Here is a 27,809-nt window from a genome sequence, read left to right on the forward strand (position 1 = left end):
GCACCAAAGTTAATGTTAGCCCATTAAGTCTCTACACCAAGGCAACACCTCTATGGATTTTGAAAAGGAAGGGGCTTAACCACTTTCAATGAAGCATATTTTGTTTCTCATTTGCTTTGCTAGTGGCCATACCTTCATTGACTTGAGATCTATTGAGTGGGTAGCATGGGTGAGATGATTATGGTCATTAATGGAGTTTTAAGCATTATCTTAACCTTCAATACCCTTATATTATTCCCTTGCATGGGAGGACAAATTGAAATCAAGCAAAGTCTAGAAGTATTTGCAATCTCCATATATCCACTACTTGTAAAGAGGAGTTAAAACAAGCAAAGTCTAGAGGTATTCCCAATCTCATTCATATATTCGCCACCAGTGAAACAAGAAAAGTCGAGACCAGGGTATGGTATTCAATGATTTAAAGGCACCCACTTTTAGTGGACAAGAGAAGGACAGAAATAAAGATGTGGTCCATATTTTTCTAGAAAAATGGCAAGATTCGCATCTTTTCAAAAATGTGCCCCAATCATATTTTCTACAATCCAAGTGCGGAGCACCCGGGAATTTCTAAGATGATCTATGCATTTGTTAAAAGATAGTTTTATTGAACAGGTTTAAAGAAGGATGTTTATAAAATGCCTTAAGTGCCAAGTCAATAAAGCTAAGCGCCTAAAAGTAGGTGGATTATTACAACCACTACAAGTACATGAGGGTAAGTGGGAAAGTATTTCTATGGATTTCATAGTAGGACTACCCTGAACAAGCAGATGACATGATTCAGTGTGGGTAGTAGTGGATAGGTCAACCAAGTTGGTGCAATTTATAGCAACTAAAAAAGTAGTAAAAACACCAAAATTGGCTAGAATGTTTATCCATCATCTATATAGATTGCATGGATTGCTAGCAAATATAGTAATCCATCGAGATACAAAGTTTACAAGCCATTTTTGGAAAGAAGTGTTTAAAAAGTTTAGAAAGTATTCCAAATCTCCTTCATATATCCACCATCTGTAGAAAAGAGTCAAAACAAGAGCAAAGACTAATTCTTATATGCAACCACATGGCATCGTCTGGTTGGTTCTATTTTTAAAATTTCAATAAAAAATAGAATTAAATAGGCATTCTTTTCTTCATTGTGCTTTTGCACCCTATCATTTTGTTTTGTTTTTGTTTTTTCTTCAAGAGAGTTTTTTCACCATGGGTTATTTAGGCCACTAGATTTATTCAACGCATTGCTCTCGACTGTTCATTGTGAGCACGGGTTGAACTCACGATCTATATGTTGGGACTTCGAATCCCTACCCACTTGACTACATGTATGGGGCTTCTCCTCTTCTTTTTATTATGTGTGTTGTAATCTCATTTCCCTTTTAATAGAAAAAAAAGTGTCTCCACATTGGAATTTCCATGGATTGTTTTATGGCCCATGGGCTCCTTGAACTTTTTTGTAATGATCTTTCATTGTTAATATTATATATATTTACTTCCCAAAGAAAATAAATATATCCTCCAAATTTTTTTGTCTTCGATTTTTTTAAAAATATATCCCTCCAAATTTTGGGCAGGGTTACCGTGTCTGAACAAGGCACAGTGCATATTTTCCTTCAAGAGAGGGACTCCACCTCCCTCATCACGCTACAGCAGAGAGTGCAGTAGCGGGAAAAGCCTGCTCGATCTTCGCGAAAGCACAGACCTAATGGATTGCAAGGAAGCTCCGCGCTGCGTGCCAGGCTAACAGGAGAGGAGCGGATCCAATCACGAAGTCTTTTGCAGGTTCTACCCTAGCGAGGAAGGAGAAACCCCAACCACAGAGGCAGAAACCTTAATCACAGTGAAAGAAAACTTAAATATCGAGAAAAAAAATCATAATCACATACAGAAACTCTTATCGCAGGCCAAAATGCCGGTCGCTGCCTCTGCCGTTTACTTTCTCAACCTCCGAGGAGACGTGCTCATCAATCGGCTCTACAGAGATGATGTCGGGTATGCTGCTTATTCTGTAATTTAGGCGCAGTAGCGTTTTCTTTCCCAGACTGTATTCATGTCCCCTGATTGCAGATCTGGAGCTTTTCTAGTTTGGAAATGTTTACTATGTGCAGTTTCAATGCGTATGGCTGCACATGGATGCTATCTTGCATCTGCAAAACTTGTGATGTTGCTGATCCTTCTGTGCCAGAGATAGTCAGATCATGTTCGTCACTCTGAACTCACCAACTCCCCCCCTCCCACGGCTGTTCCTCTCCCCTTTTCTGTAGTAATCTACCTCTGGCACTTACATGGCTGTTTTTTCTTTCAGCAGTTAGGTTTTTCAATGTTTTTTCCATGATTCAGTCACTTCGTTTCATAGACTCTTTGGTCTTTTGTAGATGTCAATAGAACTTTCTTTCTCTCTCTTGCTCTTTGCAGTCCGCCGAGGGGATGGTGTCCAATGGGAGGGCAGCTCCTCCCTGCCATCTGATGTAATGGTAGGGCCTGACAGGAGTTGCATGTCTGAACCCCTTGTATGTTTGACATAGTCAATGTCAACAAGGAACTCACGTTGTCAAGTGATCCAATGTGCCTTCTCTTTACATCTGTGAGAGATTCCTAATTTAGTATTAGCTCTCCTGTGTATGTGTGTGTGTGTGGAAGTTACTGTGTCACACCTCAAAGTTGAATTGGCCTCTTGCCCAAGTTATATTTTTTGAACTTATGTAACACTAATTCACCTCCATAACCACCATGACAATGTAGTGGCCCTCAAGAAAGGATCTCGAAAACTGTAGACACGAAGGTGTTGATAAAGTTGCACAATGCGGAAGCAAAACATAGGAGAGAGGGAGAGATATCAGACAATGAACATCCTTGTATTATAGCATGAGGCTTTCCAATAGCAATACCAGCCAGCAAATAGCTGTAGAACAATGTGCTTGTGATTTGGATAGTTGAACAAGTGAGGGGAGGGAGGCCTTTATAAAGGAGGCCAAGAGCTGGCCGAGTGCCCCCATGAAGCTAGCCGATAGTCCATGACAAGCATAAACCCCCACGACTAGTAAAAACATGAGAAAATATGTGTGTGCCAATAAAAGGCTTGTTCCCACACAACACAATGAGATGCACAAATTCTAACACCCCCTCTGCAGCTCATAGTGTGCAGAAAATTTGAAGAAGATAAGGTGATGAGGATGCAACCATGGACATTGTAGTACTGCAAATACCAAATATACCTTGGAAAGAGAACCTATCAACCCGACTCCTCGAAACAAAATGCCACCTTGAACAGCAAAGAAATCCGCTTGGCTCTAGGTATAGAATTATGAGTGTGGAAAACACTCGGAGGGCAAAAGGATGAAAGGACCAGATGTCAAGGGATCAAAGTAAAACGACACAGCATGAAATGGGTGAGTGAGTGTATATATAATGGTGAGTGAAAATATGTACAAGAGGCCCTATGATGTGAGGTGACTTTGAGTAGAAGATCAGCCGGTGCTGAAGCAAAGATGATGTCGGAGCTGAAGCACGATCTGAGACGAAGGCTGTTGTCGATGTGAGGCAAAGGCACTCCGTGAGGTGTCGAAGGCTCGCATTAGTGGATGTAGAGGCACTCTGAGGTGGCAGTGTGTAGCGGAAGGTGAAGTGATGCAGGCTCTAGTGACAAGGGTGCTGTGGTACCCAGGGGTGATGAACAGCAGAGAGGGCTGTTGCCCCCGAGTGGTGCAGACTCTGGTGACGAGGGTGCTGCAATACTTGAGTGGTGGTGAGGAGTAGAGAGGGCTGCCGTCCCGAGTGGTGGAACTTGGAAGTGGTGCAAGCTTTGGTGACAAGGGTGCTGCAATACCTGAGTAGTGAAAGAGAGGAGCCGAGAGGGCTGTCGTCCTAAGTAGCGTCGATGATGAAGATAAGTAGTGAGGACTGCCGTCTCGATGATGTGAGATGGTGAGTAGAGAGGGTTGCTGTCCCGAGGTGAATTGTAGAAGAAAAACGATGATAATGTCACGTGCATCCCGCACTTGGATGCCACGTAGACATATTTGAACAAGAAGGTGTAGGACTTGGGGTGGAAAACTAGTCCCATGTGAGCCCACTCCAAGACGAGTCAGCCAAGGTTCCACTCTATTCGTCCGAGGTCAGGTGTGCATTGTCCTGCACATGAAACGTATTATACCCCATGGTTGGGCAGGGGGTATAGGCCTTAGGCCACCCCAAGGGGCCCACGGCCGTTGCCCACCAGCCAAGGAGGGGTTGGGCAGGCCCTTGGCCAGCCCAAGGGGGCTTGGCCAAGTAGTCGACTTGCCTTTGGGCCAGCCCAACCAATCGGCTAGCCCATAGGGCAGCCAGGACTATAGGCGGCGAGAGCCCAGAAGGCTGCCCAGCAGCCTGTGTAAAGTGTCGAGCAGCATAGGTGTGAACACATGGTATTTATTACCATTAAATGTTACTTTAACAGGTCGTGGGCTTTTTTCAGTCAGCTGATAAACCCAAGGCATAAAACAGTACCATCTATCTCATATTTCACCAAGTGCTGAAGCTAATCAAGGGGCCAAGACAGCCAAGGAGAAGCTAACGCAAGGTTTAAGGATTGAAAGTCAAGGGCAGAGGATTCTCCTCAGCCAAGAAGGTTCAGGTTTAGTCTTTTATTTCAGATTTTGCATCATTCTAAAAAAGCAAATACACCATCTGTGGTGGGGGTCCTACAAAGGGTATTCGAGACCCAATACTGTGTCCTCTTCTCCCTCTCTCTCCTCTATTTTTTGCACATCTATATTCAGTTTTGTGCGTTATTCTTGTCGTGAAAACTGTGTCGATTTCTGAGCATTGAAGTTACCGATCTCTCCCGAAGCTTCTGCATGTTACAGTGGTATTAGAGTCTACTTCAATTGTAAAGATTCAGCAAGAAACTAGAAATTTTTTCTCGCTCGTGTGGTTGGTTTTTAGACCCCGGTGGACCACCCTTTTGGAGTGACTTCTGTCCCTCAAAGGACGGTTGGTTTTCAGCCTTCGGAAGCCTCCGGAAGTCTCCCACACACATAGTGGATGGTCAGATTGCGCTCCGGAAAGGAGGTGCATTTTCTTGCTATGGCGAGCTTCGACGACGAGAGAGACCAAGAACCTTGGGACCAAAGTGTACGTGGTAGTCCAGCTAGAACATCAGGCATGAGTGTAAAAGAGATGTTTCAACAGATCATGCGAGCAATCGCAGACAAGAGTACCAAGTTGGAAGAGCAGAAGGCGCAGGTACTGGCTTTGGAAGAGTGTACCCATTCTCCAGCTCCGTTTTTTCCGTCTCCTCCTCCCTCTCCTTCTGTTTCCCAGATTCTAGATCCTCTACACGGGGATCCTCTCGAAGGGTCACGACCGCACCTGAGTTCGATGCTCGTGTTGCAGATGCGTGCATTGGAGATCCGACAACGAGAAGACGACGCCATGCGACGCGTGGAACATGAGCAATACCTTGCAGCTTTGGACGCAAGACTGACACCAACGGCTTCCTTAAATCATTTTCTCGAGAAAATAAGTTTCAATTAGTATAATGGTAAACTCGACCCCACAACTCTTTATTCATGGTTGCATCAATTTGAAGCTTACTTTGCCGCAGTTAGAAAAAATGATAGTGACAGGGTGATCTTAGCTAGTTGGTACTTGGAAGGTGAGGCCATTCCTTGGTGGACCTAGTGGGCTCATGCCCACACCAGATTAGGTATGGCAACTTATGTTTGGGACGAGTTTGTTTGCAACCTTAAGCAGTGGTTTCTACTGTCCCATTACCTTGAGCGACTCGAAGACGAGTTTAGGGGAGTGCGTCGTTAGAACGCGCAACCAGGCCTTTAGTTTGCGAATAAAATTTCGAACTTATGTTTGCAGTTAGGCTTATCTAATATGGACAAGAAAGGGCAATTCCTTTATGGTCTTGATACGCAAATCCAGTGGGAGGTGTGTGTGTTTAGGCCAGCCACCTTCGAGGACGCACTCTCGCTTGCGCACAGTGTTGAAATGAAGCACAATGGTGGAAAAGGCCAGAACCAGACGGGGTCTTCCCCAGCACAGAGCACGGGAGTCTCTAGCTCCAAGAACTCGACCAATGTGCCCAAGCCTACTCCAGACTAGAAAGCGGAGGCAGGCAAGACCGGTGGCAAGTCGAGTGCTGAGGAGATTGCTCAGTACAAGGAGGAGGGTAGGTGTTTCTTTTGTCATACAAAAGGACACACTTCTCAGGAGTGTCCTAAGAAGACTATCGCTCCAAAGACCGCCGCCTCAGCCTCCACGGCTTTAGTGGTGAGCCCAGCTCCCACAGACCCCAGGGGCTGTCCCTAGTTCTTCAAATTCCAATTTAGTTGGAGCAATCATTAGCCGGGAGCTCGAAGATAAGTAGAAGGGTGCCCATGACCAGGAGTATGAGTGCAACGAATTGCTCAAGACCTTTGGCTACATAGGTGGCAAGAGAGTCATTGTCTTGTTTGATAGCGGCAGCACGGAGGACGTGGTTACAGAACAGGCCGCTTAGCGTGCCCATTTTATCTCAACTTTGGTGGACAAGCAAGTTGAGACCATAGATTTAAAATTAAACAAGTAAGAAAATAACTTACGAGAGAGAGAGAGAGAGAGAGAGAGAGAGAGAGAGAGAGAGAGAGAGAGAGAGAGAGCTGTATTAACGTCTACTAGAGGCCGAACTTAAATGAATAAGAGACATGTAACGTAGAGAGAGAGAGAGAGAAAGATATATTAAGCGTCTACTAAAGACCCAATGGGCCTATGAGACCAAAGTGGTACAATAATGTCCATGGCATATCTCATCATGGAATGGAAAATAAAGCAGAATGAAAACATAAACATAGCTATCTCACTGGGGAGAGAGAGAGAGAGAGAGAGAGAGAGAGAGAGAAGAGGACACAGTATTGGGTCCTGAATACCTTCTGTAGGGCTCCCACCACGAATGGTGTATTTGCTTTTCTTAGAATGATGCAAAACTGAAATAAAAGACTGAACTTGAACCCTCTTGGCTGAGATAGATCTCTGCCCTTGACCTTTAATCCTTCACCCCTCTGCGTTAGCTTGTCCTTGGCTGTCCTAGCCCTGAATTATGAGATAAATGAATTGATTTATGTCTTGGGTATTTATACCCTTCAGCGATGCTAGTCTTAAAGTTGCTCCATGACTGGTAAAATCAGCATTAAATGCTGAAAAATGCTGCGCATCACTTAAGTAAGTGCTGGCCACCATGCACATTAGCTATTGGCTGCTGGGCAGCCTGTATGGGCTGGCCTACAGCCCTCTAGGGCTGTGTACCATGTGGGCTGCCTGTCCAGGAGCCCTAGGGCTGTCCTACAGCCCTTCCATGGCCATCCCATGGCTGGTGGGCACAACCAAGGTCTTCTTGGCCCCTATGGAGGTGGTTCTACACCTCCCCCATGCCCATATCTATCCTTGGGGTAGCCCTATGGGCTGGCCCCTTTCCTATATGCAAACCCTAACTGTCTACACAGTGATTTGGCATTTAGTATCATACCAGATACACAGAACCACTGACATCATTCCAAAGGGAGACTCACAGCGCAGATTGGCGCTGTTTCATGTGCAGGACAATGCACACGTGACCTTGGACGCATGTGCAGGACAATGCACACCTGACCTCGGACGACTGAAATGGAACCCTAGCTGACTTGTCCCGAACTGGGCTCACATGGAACCAGTTTTCCATCCTAGGTCTTGCACCTTCTGTATAGATATGTCTACGTGGCATCCAAGTGTGGGATGCACGTGACATCCCCTTCTGCTTAACTTGACGGAAGCTGCAGAGCCTCCAAATAATCCGTTCAATAACGCCGAATAGTCATCAAAAAACTCTTTGTCAAGCTATACTGCTTCGTTGGTTCCTCGGTCTTGAAACTTCGTGAGGAACTTGTCAGAATATGCAGCGGAAATGATATCCAAACTTGGGTAGACAAGAGCAAGTAGACTGCAGAAAATAATCCGCACAAGAAACACAGAGAGATGTGTGTAAACTCTTCTCTATACACAAGATCCCGGAGATAACTGAATGAGAAAGTGGAGGAGGATGGGGGGCAATATATACAAGCCCATGAGGGCAGTCGGCCAGCTCTAAAAGAGGCCCACGACTGAATAAATGTCCACGACTGCTGATATTAGCAGTCGGCCAGCATCTGATGCCCCACACCTGCACAGAACAAGTCGGCCAGCACTCAGACAGCCCACGACTGATATAGATGCAGTCGGCCAGCTTCAGAGTGCTCCTGGCATCACCTGGCAGCCCTCCAGCCACTAGAAAAAAAATGGGAAAAATAGGGAAAAAATACGAGGAGTGTGGAAAAATGATATACGGGCGGGCACACCCACAATAGAGGCCCTGGTGTATACAAATAGACAGGAGATGACTTCTAACACTCCCTCTCAGCTCCTGGCTGTGTAATCAACCCCAGGGAGCTGGAGTGCTGCCTGAGCGTAGCCTGAGGTAGAGACTTCGTGAAGAGGTCCGCAGCATTGTCCTCCGTCGAACAATAAAGTAGCAAGATGTCACCCGCCAAGATCTTCTCACGAACAAAGTGATACTGTATCTCTATATGCTTGGTCCGGGCATGGAAAACCGGGTTCCGAGCAATAGCTATACAACTCTGGTTATCACACTGGATGACTGTGGGCTCCCTCTGTGGAAACCCCATCTCGCCAAGCAGCCTCCGCAGCCATACAACCTCACAAGCAGCACCACAAGCAGCCCGATACTCTGCCTCTGTCGAAGAAAGGGCAATAGTTGGCTGCTTCTTGCTGCTCCAAGAAACCGCTCCTGAGCCGAGGGTAAAAGTGTATCCTGAAGTAGATCTCCTCGTGTCTGGATCTCCTCCCCAATCTGAGTCACTCCAACCTTGGAGCTTGACTCCATTCCCTCCTGTGTAAAAGAGTCCCAGATCCTTCGTACTCTGCAGATACCGCAAGATCCGCAATCCTGCGTCCCAATGAGTCTTCAATGGCGTCTGCATAAAAGAGCTCAACAGCCCCACGGAGAAGCTCAAGTCCAATCTGGTGTTCAGCAACCAGATCAATGAACCAACCAGCTTCCGGTACTGCGAGGCATCAACTGGCTCACAAGGATTTGTAACGGTTAACTTTGTGTTCGGGTCCATCGGCGAAGTAATAGGCTTGCAGTTCTCCATCCCAAAGGCCTCAAGCAACTCATGAACATACCGCTGCTGAGAGACGAAAAAACCCCCTCTGGGTCTGCCAGATCTCCAATCCCAAGAAGAAGTGGAGTAAGCCTAAGTCGGTCATCTCAAACTCCTTTGACAAGGCAGCCTTCGTCACTCCAATGTGCTCCACATGACCGCCGGTGAGAATGAGATCATCCACATAAAGGATGATGAGTGTGACCATGCCGCGTTCCCGAAAGAGATACAGGTTCGGATCTGCAACCGATCTCTGGAATCCAGTCCGAATAAAGAAGGAATCAATCTTCTGATTCCAAGCCCTCGGAGCTTGCTTAAGACCATACAAGGCCTTACGTGTTGGGTATAAAGTCCCAGTTTCGCCTCCGGACCTTGATCATCGCGTAGCTCTTTTCGAGAGCTTTGCGGCCATATATTTACTTGTACATTTGGCCCTCATTTGGGCCTTGTAAAGGCATTCTTTGTATTTGGTCCGCCGGGCGCCCCATAAGTTGGGCGCCCGCCCATATAAGACCTAACCCTAACTTTACCCTTGTATCACTATAAATACGAGGTCTCCCTTGAGCCTCATCAAGACAATCAAGATATTCTTGAGCATTGTGTGAGTTCTCTCTCTCTCTCTCACTCTTCTCTATCTCCTCTGCACTTCCTTGGCTGCAAGCTTTTGTGTTTGAGTCATTCTCTTCCAACAACTGGTATCAGAGCTATGGAGGGAAGCTGTATGCAGAAGCTATGGAGTTAGAGGTGTCTTCCACCAATTGACTACGGGATCGTCTGCGTTTTTCGCGTCAAACACCTCCCTTCTATCATCAATCTGGTGCGTTTTTTTTTAGAGTGCTGCTCTTTTCTTTTTAACGCAAGAGCCTCTTTTGTGGTTTTTTTCTTGCTCTTCCCCTCTCCTGCGTTTTCTGCTCCACCCCTGCTGCCCTTCTGCTGCGTTTTTCCTCTCCCTTGCTGCCCCCTTTGCTGCGTTTCTGCTGCTGCGCTGCTGCAATCAGCAGCGTTTGCTGCCTTGTTCTCTCCTTGCTGTACGGCTGCCATCAGCAGCAGCCAACGCTGCTGCCAGCAGCCCCACGACCACCAGCAGCAGCTAGGGCTGCAGCCAGCAGCCCCACGACCAGCAGCAGCAGCCAACGCTGCAGCCAGCAGCCCCAAGGCCACCAGCAAGCAGTCCGGGCTGCAGCCATGCCCCTCGGGTTTACATCGACATCCGGTGATACTCTTCCGCCGTCTCCTTCACTTGAAGTTGTTTCATCAATCTACGAGCATCCTACATTCAACCCATATCTGGTACATAACATCTTGCTATTGCTTACTTTGTGAAGTGTCAGTTTGATAAGTCATGGCGTCTACAAGTGATCTTAAGGGTCTACTAGAGATTAAGAAGTTTGCAGGCACTGGGTTTGATCTTTGGAAGGTGAGGATTCAGAATATCCTCTATCTGCGGGAATGTGATACTGCACTTGAGCAGTTCAAACCCGCTGCTATGACAGATGATGAATGGGGAATCCTGAACAGAAAGGCCGTTGCCTATCTCCAGATGGCTGTTGCTGATGAGGTTCTTGTAGACCTCAAAGGGCTGACAACAGCCTATGCCGTCTGGGAGAAGCTGAGAAGCACCTATGAGATCACCACGCCAGTGAACCAGGTACATCTCATCAGGAAACTCATGAATATGCAACTTGATTCTAAGAATGCAGTAGAGCATATTACTACTTTCACAGGGGTGCTTAATCAGATGCAGGATTCTGGATTGCCTGCTTTTGATGATAAGTTGAAAGCTATCTTTTTGCTCACTACTTTGCCTGACTCTTGGGAAACACTTGTGGTGTCACTTGGGACAAATCCCAACCTAACTTTTGATGGAGTCAGGGGTGCTATTCTCAATGAAGATATCCGGAGGAAGACCTCAGAGACTAGCGGTTCTGCAAATGTCTCACGAGGGAGGACGACCAAGCGGGGAAATACTACTACCAATTCAAAGGGTAGAAGCAAGAGCAAGGGCCAGCAATCTGATGTTACATGCTACCAGTGTGGTCGTAAAGGCCACAAGAAGCCAGATTGCAAGTTTTACAAGATGGAGCAAGACCGGAAGAAGAAATCCAGTCATTCAAATGACAAAAAGAAGGAAAAAGAGAGTAATTCCAGCAAAGCAGAAGAGTTCGAAAAGGACAAGAGCAAGGCCAATGTGGCCTCTGGTGTTGTCATAGAGGAACTGTCTGACTCAGATGATGTGCTATGTGTTTTTTCTGCTAATGCTCTTGATGTTCATAACTTGCATGTCACAGAACCAGATGTTATTCATGCCTTGATGTATGAATTTGATGTGCTTTCACAAACTTGGATTATTGACACGGGTGCCTCTTTTCATGTAACTCCTATCAAGGAGTGTTTTGCAACTTTCACTGCAGGCTCCCGAGGAAAGGTGTTCTTGGGGAATGATCATGCTTGCAATATTGAAGGTATGGGCACCGTGAATTTGACTTTGCAGGATGGTAATGAGTTTGTGCTGCCAAATGTGAGGTATGTGCCTGGTTTGAAAACCAGTCTCCTGTCTGTGGGCCAGCTTGATGCCTTGGGATACACGGCCATATTTGGAAATGGCACATGGAAATTGACCAAAGGCACAAGCCTGATTACAAAAGGATGCAAGAAAGGAACATTATATAGCCTTCATGGTCAGGCTTTGTCTGGTAAGTTTATTGCTTTTGCAGAGGTACGCTCCCACATGGAGCTTTGGCATAAGAGACTTGGCCACATGAGCCATAAGGGTCTCTCCATTTTGTCCTCCTTGAACAAGTTTGATGCAAAAGGAAGCAAGCTTGATTTTTGTAATGATTGCTTGTATGGGAAACAGAATAGGAGTTCTTACTCCTCTCGTGCCTCTCGCAAGGCTGAAAAGTTGGACTTGGTCCACTCTGACATATGCAGCATGCCCATTAAATCTAAAGGTGGTTCAAAGTACTTTGTGTCTTTTGTGGATGATCACTCACGAAAAGTATGGATCACTTTGTTGAAATCTAAGGATGATGCTTTTGCTGCATTTCAAAAGTTTTATGCATTTGTTCATACTCAAACTGGAGTGAAGATTAAATGCTTACGCACTGACAATGGGGGTGAGTTTGTTAGTACTAAATTTCAGAAATTTTGTGATGATAATGGCATTAAGAGGGAACTTACACCCCCTTATAGCCCCTCTTCAAATGGTGTGGCTGAAAGGTATAATCGTACACTGTGTGAAAGAATTCGATGCATGCTGTCCACAGCTAATCTCTCTCAGGATTTTTGGGGAGAAGCCTTGAAAACTGCAGTTCATGTTTGCAATCGATCTCCACACACAGCTTTGAAAGGTGGAATCCCTGAGGAGGTTTGGTCTGGCAAACCGTCCTCATATGACCACTTACGCATCTTTGGTTGTGATGCATATGTGCATATCCGCAAGGAAGACCGGAACAAGCTTGATGCTAAGTCCGAGAAGGGCACCTTCGTTGGCTACGGTGATGAAGGTGAGATGGGCTACCGTGTGTGGTTGCCATCAACCAACAAAGTGGTTCGCAGCCGGGATGTTGTATTTTATGAGGCAAAGCTGCTCCGTAATGTTTTTGCCTCTCATGGTGATCAGAAAAAGGTCAAATTTCAGCAAGGGCAGCCACCCATTGATGCTGAAAATGAGCCCCAGGATGCTTCACAAAGGGCTGAAGATAATGAGTCCGTGATATTTGAGCCAGAAGAGGTTGGACAGCCGCTTCATGCTCCTGGAGGTGTAGGGCAGCAACCCCTATATGCTGAAAATCAGGCTGTTCGTGAAAACCCGCAGCCTTTTGATGCTGAAATTATGATTCCTCCCGATATTGACCCCCAACCAGCCAATGATCATTGGGTACGGAGGTCTACTCGTTTTCGGAGGGAACCTCAGCGTTTTGATCCCTCTTTACAACATGTTTTGCTTACAGATGAGGGTGAGCCTCTTACTTTCAAAGAGGCTAAGTCTTGTGAACTCCGAAACAAGTGGGAGCATGCTATGCAGGAGGAGATTAAGTCTCTACATGCAAATGACACTTGGGATTTGGTTGAGTTGCCCAAAGGAAGGAAGGCTATTCCTAACAAGTGGGTGTACAAAGTCAAGACAGTTGACGGCCAGCCTAAGTATAAAGCCCGCCTTGTTGCTAAGGGCTATGCTCAGAAGGAAGGGATTGATTTTCAGGAGGTCTTCTCTCCTGTGGTCAAAATGACCACCCTTCGTGTTTTGTTTGCTCTCACTGCCGTTTTGGATTTAGAACTGTATCAGATGGATGTAAAGACAGCTTTCTTACATGGTGATTTAGATGAAGAGCTGTATATGAAGCAGCCTGAAGGCTTTGTCATTCCTGGCAAAGAAAATCTGGTTTGTAAGCTGAAGCGTAGTCTCTATGGGCTGAAACAAGCCCCGAGGCAGTGATACAAAAAGTTTGATGCTTTCATGCTTAACCAGAAGTTTAATCGTAGCCATGCAGATCATTGTTTGTATACTAAAACTGATGCAGATGGCAGCCCAGTGATACTTGTGCTGTATGTTGATGACATGCTTCTTGCCGGGAAGAATAAGAGCGTTTTGGAAGCTCTTAAGGACCAGCTGAAGTCAGCTTTTGCTATGAAGGACTTGGGTTCAGCTGAACATATTTTGGGTCTTCGGATTAGACGGGACAGAGCACAGAAGTTGCTTTTCCTCACGCAGGAGAAGTATATCCAGAAAGTCCTTGATAGATTTAACATGGCTGATTCTAAGCCTTTGGGTGCTCCATTGCAGCCCTATGTTAAACTATCCAAGGATGATTGCCCAAAAGATGATGATGCAGCCAGTACTATGCGTGGGATCCCTTATGCTTCTGCTTGTGGATCTCTTATGTATGCTATGGTTGCTACACGGCCAGACATTGCTCATTCAGTGGGAATAGTCAGTCGTTTTATGTCCAATCCAGGCAAAGCACATTGGGATGCTATAAAGTCTATTTTGAGGTACTTGAAGGGGACACAGAAGAAATGCCTTATGTATGGTAAAGGTCCACTTGAGGTGCAGGGTTATTGTGATTCAGACATGGCAGGTGATTCTGATACCCGCAAGTCTACTAGTGGGTACATCTATACTCTTGCAGGTGGTGCTGTTTCTTGGTGCTCTAGACTCCAGAGGATAGTAGCACTTTCTACTACTGAGGCCGAGTACATCTCCGTCACAGAGGCTTCTAAAGAGGCCATTTGGTTAGCACGCCTTGTCACAGAGTTTGGATTGCCAGAGAGGGCTCCGGTCCTTGGTTGTGATAGCCAGAGTGCCATATACCTGGCTAAGAATGCCATGTTTCATGCTCGTACCAAACACATTGATGTACGGTACCACTTCATCAGACAGGTGCTAGATGATGGTTTGGTCAGTTTGGTCAAGATTGGCACCCATGAGAACCCTGCAGATGCTCTCACCAAAAGTTTGCCAAAAGCACAGCTTGATATGTGTCTACAGCGGGTGGGAGTTACATAGCTTCACTTAGAGGAGCTTCACTGGCCCTTTAAGTGGGAGGTTGTTGGGTATAAAGTCCCAGTTTCGCCTCCGGACCTTGATCATCGCGTAGCTCTTTTCGAGAGCTTCGCGGCCATATATTTACTTGTACATTTGGCCCTCATTTGGGCCTTGTAAAGGCATTCTTTGTATTTGGTCCGCCGGGCGCCCCATAAGTTGGGCGCCCGCCCATATAAGACCTAACCCTAACTTTACCCTTGTATCACTATAAATACGAGGTCTCCCTTGAGCCTCATCAAGACAATCAAGATATTCTTGAGCATTGTGTGAGTTCTCTCTCTCTCTCTCTCTCACTCTTCTCTATCTCCTCTGCACTTCCTTGGCTGCAAGCTTTTGTGTTTGAGTCATTCTCTTCCAACATTACGTAACCTGTAAACCATCCCTTCCGATCCTGGAACAATAAAGCCTGGAGGCTGCTCAACGTACACCTCCTCCTGCAGGTCACCATTAAGGAACGCCGATTTTTACATCCATCTGGTACACGGGCCACCTCTGAGAAGAAGCAAGGGCAAGAACGGTCCGAATCGTGGTCATCCGCGCTGTCGGTGCAAAGGTATCCTCGTAGTCGATGCCTGGCCGCTGAGCATAACCCTTAGCCACGAGCCTGGCTTTGTGTTTGTCCACCGACCCATCAGCCGCGTACTTGGTCTTAAAGACCCATTTGACACCAATGACCGACCGCTTCGACGGCCTCGGTACCAACTCCCAAGTGTTGTTCTTCTCGATGGCGTCAAGTTCCACCTGCATGGCTTTCCTCCAAGTATCCTGTGAAAGGGCTTCCTTTACGGAAGTGGGCTCTTTATCCCGCATGATACGAGACATAAGAGCATAGTTCACCTGAAGAAGCTCCGCCGTGTTGCTTTTATCTCGAACTCGATGTGATCTTCGAGGGCCGTCCTCTGTGGTCCACTCGGAGGGTAGCTTCGTGACACTTGACTCCCGAAGGGTGTCCATCAACCACCTAGGTACTCGAACAGATCGTGGAGCCTCCTGTGGTCGCGGGGGCTCAACTCCAGCTGCGGGCTCAACCTCCTGTGATGACTGAGGTGGATCAACTGGAGTGATAGACCGGGAATCATCATCAGACTCTGGATCTCCAAGAAGTGGCGGCTCCTCGACAGTGGATGCTGGAACATGCTCGTCAAAGACCACATCCCGGCTGACAACAATCTCGTTCCTCTCTGGATCATACAACCTGTATCCCTTGGAAAGAGAGTTATACCCCACAAATACCAGCTTGCGGGACTTGGGAGTCAAGCTTCCCCCTCTGCTTCTTCGGAATATGTACATACGCGTCACTCCCAAAGACACGGAAGTGCGAGACATCGGGTTTCCTGCCAAAATATGCCTCAAATGGAGTCATATGGGGTACAGAAGTCGTCGGAGAGCGGTTAATGGTATGGACAGCTGTTGCCACAGCCTCACCCCAAAGTGGACGAGGAAGATCTCGATGCTCCAGCATGGTCCTTGCCATCTCCACCACAGTCCTGTTCTTACGTTCAACAACTCCATTCTCCGAAGGCGATCCGGTATTGGCCAATTCCCTCTTGATGCCATGATCTGCACAAAACCGAAAGAATACAGTCGAGGAGAATTCCCCTCCTTTGTCAGCCCTGAGAGTCTTGACCTGAAATCCAGACTCTTTCTCCACCATCACGTGCTAATCCTTGAACCGAGCAAAAGCCTGGTCCTTCTGTGAAAGAAAGTAGACCCACGTGAATCTGGTACAATCATCAACAAGCAGCATGAAGTAGAGAGATCCTCCCAAGGATGGTATTTGCTGTGGCCCACACAAGTAAGTGTGAATCAACTCCAAAGGTTTCGAAGCCCGCCTGGAAGCCTGCTTCGGAAAGGATTCCCTGTGCTGCTTACCACGTATGCAAGAACTGCAGCGTCCTTGCCTACCAACATCTGGCAAGCCAACCACCATCTGGTCCCGGAAGGCGCGCCGCAAAGCATCCACATTTAAGTGGCCAAAACGAAAGTGCCACAAATCTCCGACCTGAGAGCCTGTCTGTGAGGAGAGTGCAGAGAGCTTGTAGATGCCGTTCTCCACACCGCCTTCCCAAACAACTTTACCTGTCTCACGGTCCCTTAGAGCAACTGAATGCTCCTCAAATTCCACCCGAAAGCCAGTCTTGCATACCTCATGCACTGACAAAAGATGAAAGCCCAGAGCAGGGACATAAAGAACACGGGAAGCATGCTTGCCCCCCTTGCCGTCGGGAATAATCTCCATCCGGCCCTCATTATGAATCGGAATAGTGGAGTTATCGCCAATAAAGATACGACCTGACTGCCGTTTCAGATCCAGGAAGAAGTCACGGGATGGAGTCATGTGCCTGGAAGCACCACTGTCGAGAATCCATTCCCGGGTATCCTTTGCGGTGAAGCCAACTGCCTCCTCGCTCGAAGATGATGAAGCAGAGTCCACCATCTCCAAGTGCACAAATGCCGGAGTCTTCGCAGCTGAGGCTGAGGACTCAGCACTCTTCCCTGTCCGCTTAGGGCACTTCCTCCAGTAGTGGCCTTTCTCGCCACAATCATTACACGATCTTTCGGCCTTCAGCTTCTCTCGTCTGGATCAGGCTTCTTCTCGGAAGACTTATCTGGTGAAGCCTTCCCTTTGCCTTTGTTGGTATTACGGCCTTTCGACCGTTGGCCAGTTAAGGCCTCCGAACCTCTGCCGTGTGGAGGGTTCGTGAAACGTTCCTCCTGGTCCAAGACCATTGGCACAAGCTCCTCCCAAGTAATGGTGCTGAGCTTGCCACTAGTGATCAACGAGGAATAGAAAGCATAATACTGACCAGGCAAGTGGGAAAGTAACGTGATGGCCATATCTTCGGATGATATCTCTTTCCCAGCTTGAAGGACTTCCTGCTGAAGGGCCTGCAGCTTGTTAATGTGTTCCCGCATCGTCGAAGACTTTGCAGGGTTCATAACCCACATCTGCACTTCCAAGGATATCCGCTTCATGGGTGACACCCTGTTGTACAAAGAAGCCAAGTGCTCCCATATGCCTCTCGCCAGCGTCATGTGCTTCACATGGTTGATCACCTGTGGTGTGCAATTGAGGAATATAAACGACCGGACCCTGGCGTTGACACGGTCCCACATGTGTGCCTGTGCCTCGCGGTCCTTCCTCGTCGATAAAACCTCCCCTTCCTCAGCTTCCGGCCTTGGCACCCCTTTGATAATAAAATCAGCAAGATCATATGACTCCAGAACTGACTCCATCATGACCTTCCAGATGCCATAATTGGACCCGTCCAACTGCCGATCCACTGGGAACGTGGGAAGAGTCGGAATCTTCACGTGCTTCTCTGCCATCTCGAGTAAATCCGCCATCTCGGAGAGTAACCTGAAAGGGTGGGTGGGTGGGAAAAAATCTGAAAATCAGAATATATGCAAGTGGCTGTCCAGCCCCTCTGCCCGCCTTCCTCTTGCACCTTCACTTCCCGTTCCGCCCGAAACAGTCCACCGATCAGCAACCTGTTGCTCCCCCTCTTGCTCAGAAAAACGCCCAAGATCTGCTAGAGCCTAGGGCTCTGATACCATGTCAGAATATGCAGCGGAAATGATATCCAAACTTGGGTAGACAAGAGCAAGTAGACTGCAGAAAATAATCAGCACAAGAAACACAGAGAGATGTGTGTAAACTCTTCTCTATACACAAGATCCCGGAGATAACTGAATGAGAAAGTGGAGGAGGATGGGGGGCAATATATACAAGCCCATGAGGGCAGTCGGCCAGCTCTAAAAGAGGCCCACGACTGAATAAATGTCCACGACTGCTGATATTAGCAGTCGGCCAGCATCTGATGCCCCACACCTGCACAGAACAAGTCGGCCAGCACTCAGACAGCCCACGACTGATACAGATGCAGTCGGCCAGCTTCAGAGTGCTCCTGGCATCACCTGGCAGCCCTCCAGCCACTAGAAAAAAAATGGGAAAATAGGGAAAAAATACGGGGAGTGTGGAAAAATGATATACGGGCGGGCACACCCACAACAGAGGCCCTGGTGTATACAAATAGACAGGAGATGACTTCTAACAGAACTATCTCTGCCTTCAGCCCGAGCCATGCTTGAAACGGTGCAAAAGGATTTGTTCTGGAACCATAACTTCAGCTTCATCGATAATCGGGTTTTGCCTCGTCTATAATTTCTGAAGGGATCGGACCTACATATGGCTTTAACCAACTGACGCGGAACACATCGTGCATAGTCCAACTCGGAGGTAGCTTCAACTTCATTGAAACCTCATTAATCTTTCTCTGGATGGGAAAAGGTCCGAAGCCCCTAAAAGACAACTGTGGGTATCTGTCAAATCCCCACGGATCCCCTCGTGATCGATCTTGGTTCGAACTCGAATCTTGCAAACAAACGAACAAACAAACAAGCAAGGGGGTGCAGGCCTAACTCACCTCCCAACCATGACAGCCGTGGGCAAGCCCACAGTCTTGGCTGTCCCCACCGAGCCACGAGCTGAGCTAACTAGGATGACGTACCGACCAATCTCCTCCTCGCGACGTCCCATACCACCACGAAGCTGCCCTCACAGGCCTCGAGATCGCTGTCGGCCTCGGCTGCATAAAGCAGGTGCACGTCGGCACTAGATCCAAGCTCCAAGACCATAGAGCTCTCACAAACTCGCGAGATTCTCTATCCTCAATAACTAACCTTGGCCACCCTTTTATAGGCTCTTGGCCGGCCATCGGGCGTCCACACTTGGGTGCCCGCCCGTCCATACTTGGGTGCCCGCCCGTTAGTATTTCCCTAACTCAGCTCGTCAATCAGCCTGCCTAGTTCCAAGCTTCCCCAAGCCTCGAAACTAGTCTTGCATGCGTATAGCACACGGTAGATACACACTGTGCACATGACAGTATCGCTTGTCCATCTGTTTCAACCTTTGCTTCATAATCCGAAGATAAACCCAATCCCTTTCGAAAACTTTATATCTCTTCGGTCTTGATTGGCCTGTCGAGTGTAGGCCTCTTGCGCTTTAGCCAACCTGTCTTTTACTGACTCTAAAATCTCCTAGTAAGACTCCGTCACTTTGTTCGCTTCAAGTATTGAAGTCAATAGCGACTGGAATGGTCTTCCAAACGTTGCCACATATGGAGTCGTGTCAATAGCTGAAGAAAAAGAATCATTCAAAACAGCTTGAACTAAAGGCAAATATGATTCCCACTTACCTCGCTGATCGTGGACATAACACTTCAGCACATCCAAGGCCAATTGGTTGTAGATCTTTGTTTGGCCGTCCGTCTGTGGGTGAAACACACTGGAAAATTCAATTTAGTACCAAAGTTATCAAACAATGCCCTCCAAAAATGACACCTTAGTCCTATTCAGCCCCTTGAGAATATAATCAATTCGAGGTATCGGGAATCTTCTCTTGATAGTCAGCTTATTGAGTGCATGATAATCGACACACAAACGAGAAGACCCATCTTTTTTCTTGACAAAGAGGATTGCTGCTGTAAATGGCGACACTCTGCGGCGGATGAAGCCACAATTCTTGGAGTTGGCGGTCCAACTCCATTCCATTGCATTGGAAAGGCGATATGGAAACTTGCTTGGGGGTTCCGAGCTTGGGAGATCAATCTTTGTGGTCCTCCGGTCTGGATGGGGAGACCTGGGGAGGGAGATTGTCTCGAAGAAAAATCTTCTGGAACTTTTCATGGAGAGCCAAATACTTCTCGGAAGCACTGGCCACCGTTTGGGCAGTCTAGATGTATATCATCGCACAATGTGCGCCTTTCCTAATTGCTCGCTTAGCTTGTAAGTGGCTTATGAGCGGAAAGTTTCGAATTTGTGGCTCACACTTAATTCACTAGGGTGTTTGACACATTCCGATTAATCCGGAAATTGTGCTTGTCCCACTTGACATGAGGAAGGAACTTGTGAAACCACTGAATGCCCAATATTATGTTTGCTCCTACAAGAGGGGCAACCATAAAATCACGCACAAACTCTATGCCTTGAATAACCAATTTAGCACCTAGAGCTTCATACTTTATGCTCGTTGTCATGCTTCTGCTAAAACCCTCAACTTATTTGTCCACTGAAGTCAGGACGAAATGGCCACGCCGAGCGGCTTGTTCGGTGACCACGTCCTCCGTACTGCCCCGCTGTCAAACAAGACAACGACTCTCTGGCCACCTATGTAGCCAGCCAAAGGGCTTGAGCAATTCGTTGCGCTCATACTCTTGGTCATGGGCGCCCTTCTGCCTCTCTTTGAGCTCCCGGCTAACGATTGCTCCAAATGAAGCATTGGGATTTGAAGAACTAGGGGCAGCCACTGGGGTTTGTGTGGGCGTTGGGCTCACCACGGAAGCTGTGGAGGCTGAGGAGGCGGTCTTTGGAGCGATATTCTTCTTAAGACACTCCCGAGAAGTGTGTCCTTTTGTATGATAAAAGAAACACCTACCCTCCTTCTTGTATTGACAAATCTTCTCAACACTCAACTTGCCACCTGTCTTGCTTGCCTCCGCTTTTAGGTCTGGAGTAAGCTTGGACGCATTGTTCGAGTTCTTGGAGCCAAAGGCTCCCGTGCTCTGTGCTGGGGAAGACCCCGTTTGGTTCTGGCCTTTTCTCCCCGAGGTGGTAGCCTTGGGAGTAGTTGGTTAGGAAGTCTTGGGCTTGCCACCATTGTGCTTCATTTCAGCACTCTGCACAAGCGAGAGTGCATCTTCCAAGGTGTCTGGCCTAAACATACGCACCTCCCATTGGATTTGCGTGTCAAGGCTATACAAAAATTGCCCTTTCTTGTCCGTATCAGATAAGCCTAATTGCAAACATAAAGTTGAAATTCTATTGGCAAACTGAAGGACTGGTTGTGCGTTCTGACGCGCTCCTCTGAACTCATCTTCGAGTCACTCAAGGTAATGGGGCGGTAGAAACCGCTGCTTAAGGTCGCGGACAAACTCGTTCCACACATAAGCTGCCATACCTAATCTGGTGTAGGCATGAGTCCACTGGGTCCACCAAAGAATGGCTTCACCTTCCAAGTACCAACTGGCTAAGATCACTCTCTCAGTATAGTTCTTTCTAACTGTGGCAAAGTAAGCTTCAAACTGATGCAACCATGAATAAAGAGTTGTGGGGTCGAGTTTACCATTATACTTACTGAAGTTCATTTTCTCGGGAAAATGATTCGAGGAAGCCGTTGGTGTCATTCTGGCATCCAAAGCTGCAAGGTAACGCTCATGTTCCACGCGTCGCATGGCTTTCTCTTCGCATTGTCGGATCTCCAATGCACGCATTTGCAACTCAAGCATCGAACTCGGCTGCGGTCGTGACCCTGCGAGAGGGTCCCTGTGTAGAGGATCTGGAATCCTGGACATAAATAATCATGTGCTGCAGCCGACTGGATTCTCCACTTCTGTGTACTGGGTCATGGTGCAACCTTGGTGGGCTGCGTTTTTTGCTTCTTCAAGCAGTTTCACAGTGGTGGCTGGTGGTGTCACAGCCATAGTAGCCAGGAGTTTCATAAAAAAGGTTTTGGAAACGTGTTTTAAAACGTTTCATTGCCGGGTCCAAGAAAATAAAAAAGGTTTCATAACCGCACCGGGGGGGGGGGGGGGGGGGGGGTTGTCATGTGCACACACATGTACATGCTAATCTCAGGACTAATCCTAGAGTGTAGCTAGATAAAGAAAGATTAAAGAATGATTAGAACCATGGAATTGGAGCATTGGTTGTTGTTTTGGCAAGGAGAGTGGACCAATAGAGGACATGGGTGTTGTTGGTTGCCAATAAAATTTCAAACTTATGTTTACAGTTGGGCTTATCTGACAAGGATAAAAAAGAGTAGTTCCTTTATGGCCTTGACACGCAAATCGAGTGGGAGGTGCATATGTTTAGGCCAACCACCTTCGAAGATGCACTTTCGCTTGTGCAGAGTGCTGAAATGAAGCACAATGGCGGAAAGCCCAATACTTCTCAGCCTGCCACTGCCAAGGCAACTGCCTCAGGAGGGAAAGGCCAGAACTAGACGGGGTCTTCCACAGGACAGAGCACGGGTCCCTTTCGCTCCAAGAACTCGACCAATGCGCCCAAGCTTACTCCAGACCAGAAAGCTCAGGCAGGCAAGACTGGTGGCAAATTGAGTGCTGAGGAGACAGCTCAGTACAATGAGAAGGGTAGGTGTTGCTTTTGTCATACAAAAGGATACACTTCTAGGGAGTGCCCTAAGAAGACTACTGCACCACAGACAACCGCCCCAGTCTCCACGGCTTTCGTGGTGAGCCCAACTCCCACACAGACATTAGCGGTTGGGCAGCTGTAACATGGAAACCTCATCAATCATGAAATATTGATTAAACACATAAGCATTCCAGATAAAAGAGAGAGATATCTGCTTTGCACAGTATACCACACTAGGGGCTAGAAGATGGGTTGGCCCCCCCTCCCTTTATGGTTAGATTACCAAAAAGGAGTTTGCTTCAAATACAACTTTGCGGCCGTCCAGGGATTCTCCACTAGCTAGCACCTGTTTCTTCCAGTACAATATGAAAATAAAACAAAGCATATGCTGAATTTGATTCAATCCTCAGCACAAGGGAGAGCATTCCAAACATAAAGCACATGTAGGACAACCATGGACAGCAGCCCTTCCTGGCTCCGGATGCCTTGACCAGCAGCTTCTTTTGGGCTGTAAACAGTTGGCCAGCAGAAAAACACCCTCCAGATGGAGTCGACCAGCCTTGGCCTCACACTTGGGTGAATTCTGTCTTTCGTAGTAGATGATGGCTGTAGGAAGCTGCCCCAAACTAGAGTCCCCCCCCCCCCCCCCATAATAGAGTTCCCCCCCCCATAATAGAGTTCCTCCGCTGAAAATAGCTCAGTCGTGTGCTTTTCTGGTCCAAAAGGGGGTGCCTACTATCAATTGGCTCAAAACAAGTCCGGTACCCACCTTTTGGCTGCCATATGTATTAAAATAGTCCTACCCAGTGTGAATATCTTATAAGTTGTCTGGTCACTTATAAGTGAGTGTGGACATGCACCCATAATTATTAGTATGTGAAATGATAAAGCTGTAAATTTGGGTTTTAAGGGACACTTACCACTTGCAAAACACATGTAGACCACCCATCAGTCCCAAACAGGTGTGCATATAAGTGAGTGTGGACATGCACCCATAATTATTAGTATGTGAAATGATAAAGCTGTAAATTTGGGTTTTAAGGGACACTTACCACTTGCAAAACACATGTAGACCACCCATCAGTCCCAAACAGGTGTGCACATACATGTCCACGGGGTGCCCAGGCGTCCCCGACCCCATGGACAACAAAGGCAGTAATCTCAGGCATTGTCCAGGCAAACAAGATAAGTCATCCAAATAATATAAAATCAAAGTCATGCACACACACGAGTGTAGCTAGACTGGAAGAAACACTAGCTGCTCAGTTGTATCAAGTAAAATGTCTAGGGCTTCATGATCCTTCCGGAACAGAAGATCACCAAGATAGTTAGTCCTAGGGAAACACATCATGTGAGGCTCCATGAGCCATACATGTAATGTCATGTCAGGCTCCATATGCCATACAGACACACCATGTGAGGCTCCACAAGCCATACATGTATGTCATGTCAGGCTCCATATGCCATACAGACACACCATGTGAGGCTCCACAAGCCATACATGTATGTCATGTCAGGCTCCATATGCCACACATGAACAATAGAAAACAGAAGTTGTGAGGAATTTTGTGACAGGTTGTCCCTAGTTCTTTGGATCCCAGTGCTTTTGTTGGTGCAATCGTTTGCCAAGAGCTTGAAGATAAGCAGAAAGGCACCCATGACCAAGAGTATGAGTGCAATGAATTGCCCAAGACCTTTGGCTACATAGGTGGCTAGAGACTTGTTGTCTTGTTTGAGAGTGGCGTTGGGGTAGGACCATAGCATGCTTGCCTTTGTAATTTTTTGAACACTAAACTTGGGACTTGTCTTATGAGGTGGAAGGTTCCAAGTTGGAGTTTTGCCAATTATTGGGGCGTTTAGGACACTCGAACCAATGACGGTTTCCTAAACAGATGGTACATAATCTCGATTCTTGTTGACCTTGAGGAGAATTTTGAGAGTTTGTCTTAGAAGGGTGAGGTTGGTCATGTCCACGATTTGATCCTTGTGGTTGAGAGGAATGTTGTCGCCATGAGCGATCAGAGAAGGAACCATCTTGACGGCGAGGTTTTGGGTAGTTTTTCTGAGAATTGAATTGATTTGAAGCACTGCCAGAGGAAGAGGTATGGCTACTATCGTTGTAGGGGCGAGGACTTTTACCTGTAGTTGAAAAGGTTGGATGACCTAGATGAGAAGGTCCTCTCGGGAGGTGTTGGTGAGGTCTGTTATGGGTTCAACATATGCAATTGTCGAGGTAAGATTAGTGGGGTTGAACTTCTGCATGTCTACACGAAGTTTGGGATTAAGACCCTCGACAAAGGCATGTAGCCTGTCTTCAGGAGATATTGAAGAGGTCTCCAATGTCAAACTAGTGAATTGTGAGATGTAAGAGGGTCAGTGATCCGGTTTGGGTCAAATGGCGTAAATGAGATCATGCTTGGAAATCTGCATTGGCAAGTATAAATTGCTTACGGATTGATGCATGCGGGAAATGTCTTGCTGTACTGATCCACAGTCGTAAGTTTGATTAAGAACAAGATGCTAACTTAAACATGATTAAGACAAGAGAGAGCAGAAGAGAGAGATTGGTCTCAGATTTTTCTTGTATTTTTATATGGTACAAAAAGGTTGCATAAATGCTTGTACATGCCTTAGGCCTTGGTCAGCCCCATCGGGGTGACCTTGGCCCCTTCTACATGAGTACTAATGATGAATGGCTTGCTTTATACTGAATTTTGGTTGATGCTTATATATGCTTTTGAGGTAGCTGGTTGGGTAGCTAAAGGGCTGTTGGCCTGCAGTCGTGGACAAATGCTAGGCATTAAATGTTCCTTTGAAAGCTGCGCTTTCCTTTACTGCTGTCCATACCTGTCGCCTATGCCTAACTGCAGCCGGCTGCGGTCTTGTTTTCCTAGATGGCTGTCAACGAGGTTCCCATAACCATAGTACATGGCAAGCAGTTTTACTAATCACGGGCCCTTCAGCACTACTATGGCGTGATTTTTTTAGCAATATTGATATATGCATGGGCATGAAGGGAACTGTTTGATGAGCATTTTTTACCAGTCTCCTGTGCATTCATAAGTCATGTCAACGTGTAGGCTTGTACATCAAGGTGGCAATCTGTCTCTGAGACAAGCTTTTATCTTTGCTGGGATTGACAGGGGAAATATGGTTGATGCCTTCCGGATGCATATAATGCAAACCAAAGATCTTGGGACTTGTCCTGTGAGGCAGATTGGCGGCTGCTCATTTTTGTACATGCGTATTAGTAATGTCTACATTGTTATTGTTGTTAGCAGTAATGCGAATGCGGCATGCGCTTTAAAATTTGTGGTAGAGGTATGTTCATGAGTTTCCATAACACTTTTTCTTCAGGAGTGGCCTTTTTTTGTGGGATAAACATTATCTAGTCATTATGGACATTATCTAGACATTATATAGTCATTATAGACATTTTCTTGTGGGAGTGGCCTTTTTTCTGGGATAAACATTATCTAGTCATTATAGATATTGTGCATCTAGCGGGTGTAGGCTGGTGGGTATTGAGTCAGGTCCTTACCCTGGGAGGTGCAACCCTTCATCACCAGGCTATCGGTTCGTGGACATCTTTTTCTATGATAAATGAATATGCCACTTGGTTTTCATGTGCAGGCAGTGACTCTCTTCAAGTCATATTTTGGTGGTGCATTTGATGAAGACGCAATTCGAAATAATTTTGTGCTCATATATGAGCTACTGGATGGTATGATAGTGAAGGTTTCAAATACTCGTGTCAGCAGAGTAGTTGGGTGGTGGTTTCTAAGACCTGCATTTTCTTATGAGCTTGACACGTCACCCAAAAGTTATCTGCTGTCCCGTGTTTTATTATGAGCTTGATACATGCCACTAAAATGTTCTTGAAGCAAGCTTTGCTAGTGTTGGAAAATCTATATATGCAGAAATCATGGATTTTGGCTACCCTCAGAATCTCTCTCCTGAAATTTTGAAGCTTTACATTACACAAGAAGGTGTCCGCTCTCCTTTCTCTTCAAAGGTACGGTATTGGTGCAGCTTGTGAAAGCTTAGTACTCGTTTTGGTGAAAGCAACAGCTTCTTGAGTGTAAGCTGACAGTTTTAGCTTAACCATGTTATGCTTGTCTTCTAGCCACAAGACTCCAGACCTCCAGCAAATGCAACTCTTCAAGTAACTGGAGCAGTGGGTTGGCGCAGAGAAGGCCTGGTCTACAAGAAGAATGAGGTGCCTTTGTCTTGTATTACCTGCCACTGCATCTTTCATATGCATGGATGTGAATCTTATCAAATCATTTTATTCTGCAGGTCTTTCTTGATATTGTGGAGAGTGTAAACTTGCTTATGTCTTCAAAAGGTATTGGTTCCTAAGCCAACATGTCCTTATTAGTCTTTGCTGTTGTGCAATTCTCATGCGAACATGGAATTGGTGTCATGGTGATTCAGTTTATGTACACTATCCTCAATTTAGTTTGTGTTGGCTGACCAGCCCTGAGTAGGGAATGAGATAACGCTGACCAAGCTGATCAATAAGTGGGGTAGGTCTGCGGGGGGCAGGGGAGCCCACCTGGCTCCTCTGCCTCTCAATTGACCGCATCACTTATCTTCTCCATCATGCATTCCAATATGGGGATCAATGTGCCTGCCAATGTGGGACCAGCTCCGCCTAATCCATCAATGAAGCTCGAGATTTCATCAATGTTACTTTGGAGGGCAATTCCTAGCCGTTTTCCTGACTGAACTCAGCAGAAACTTAACATTTTTACAGGATTTGGTGATCTTGATACCTCAATTCAGCTTGTGTCATCTCATCGTATCCTTTGTGTGCTTCAGGTACAGTTTTGAGGTGTGATGTATCTGGGAAAATCCTCATGAAATGCTTTTTATCGGGCATGCCAGACTTGAAACTTGGTTTGAATGATAAGATAGGACTTGAAAAGGAATCACAACTCAAAGCTCGTCCC

At 46.8% G+C, this 27,809-nt stretch overlaps 1 protein-coding gene across 1 annotated transcript in view; it reads left to right on the plus strand.

The window, feature by feature from the left end:
* Positions 1-1,520: 1,520 nt before the first annotated feature.
* Positions 1,521-27,809, plus strand: part of LOC147604629 (AP-2 complex subunit mu-like) — a 28,518-nt gene continuing 2,229 nt past the window's right edge. Inside the window, exons 1-7 of the mRNA XM_086794991.1 lie at positions 1,521-1,983; positions 25,998-26,175; positions 26,488-26,578; positions 26,775-26,869; positions 26,981-27,073; positions 27,154-27,202; positions 27,679-27,809. Coding sequence (XP_086651117.1) covers positions 1,901-1,983; positions 25,998-26,175; positions 26,488-26,578; positions 26,775-26,869; positions 26,981-27,073; positions 27,154-27,202; positions 27,679-27,809 — 720 coding nt within the window. The 5' untranslated portion in view covers positions 1,521-1,900. The remainder of the gene's footprint in view (positions 1,984-25,997; positions 26,176-26,487; positions 26,579-26,774; positions 26,870-26,980; positions 27,074-27,153; positions 27,203-27,678) is intronic.

This window comes from Cibotium barometz, chromosome 61 (assembly GCF_041138505.1).
Source record: "Cibotium barometz isolate CiBa-2024 chromosome 61, ASM4113850v1, whole genome shotgun sequence".
NCBI classification, from domain to species: Eukaryota; Viridiplantae; Streptophyta; class Polypodiopsida; order Cyatheales; family Cibotiaceae; genus Cibotium; species Cibotium barometz.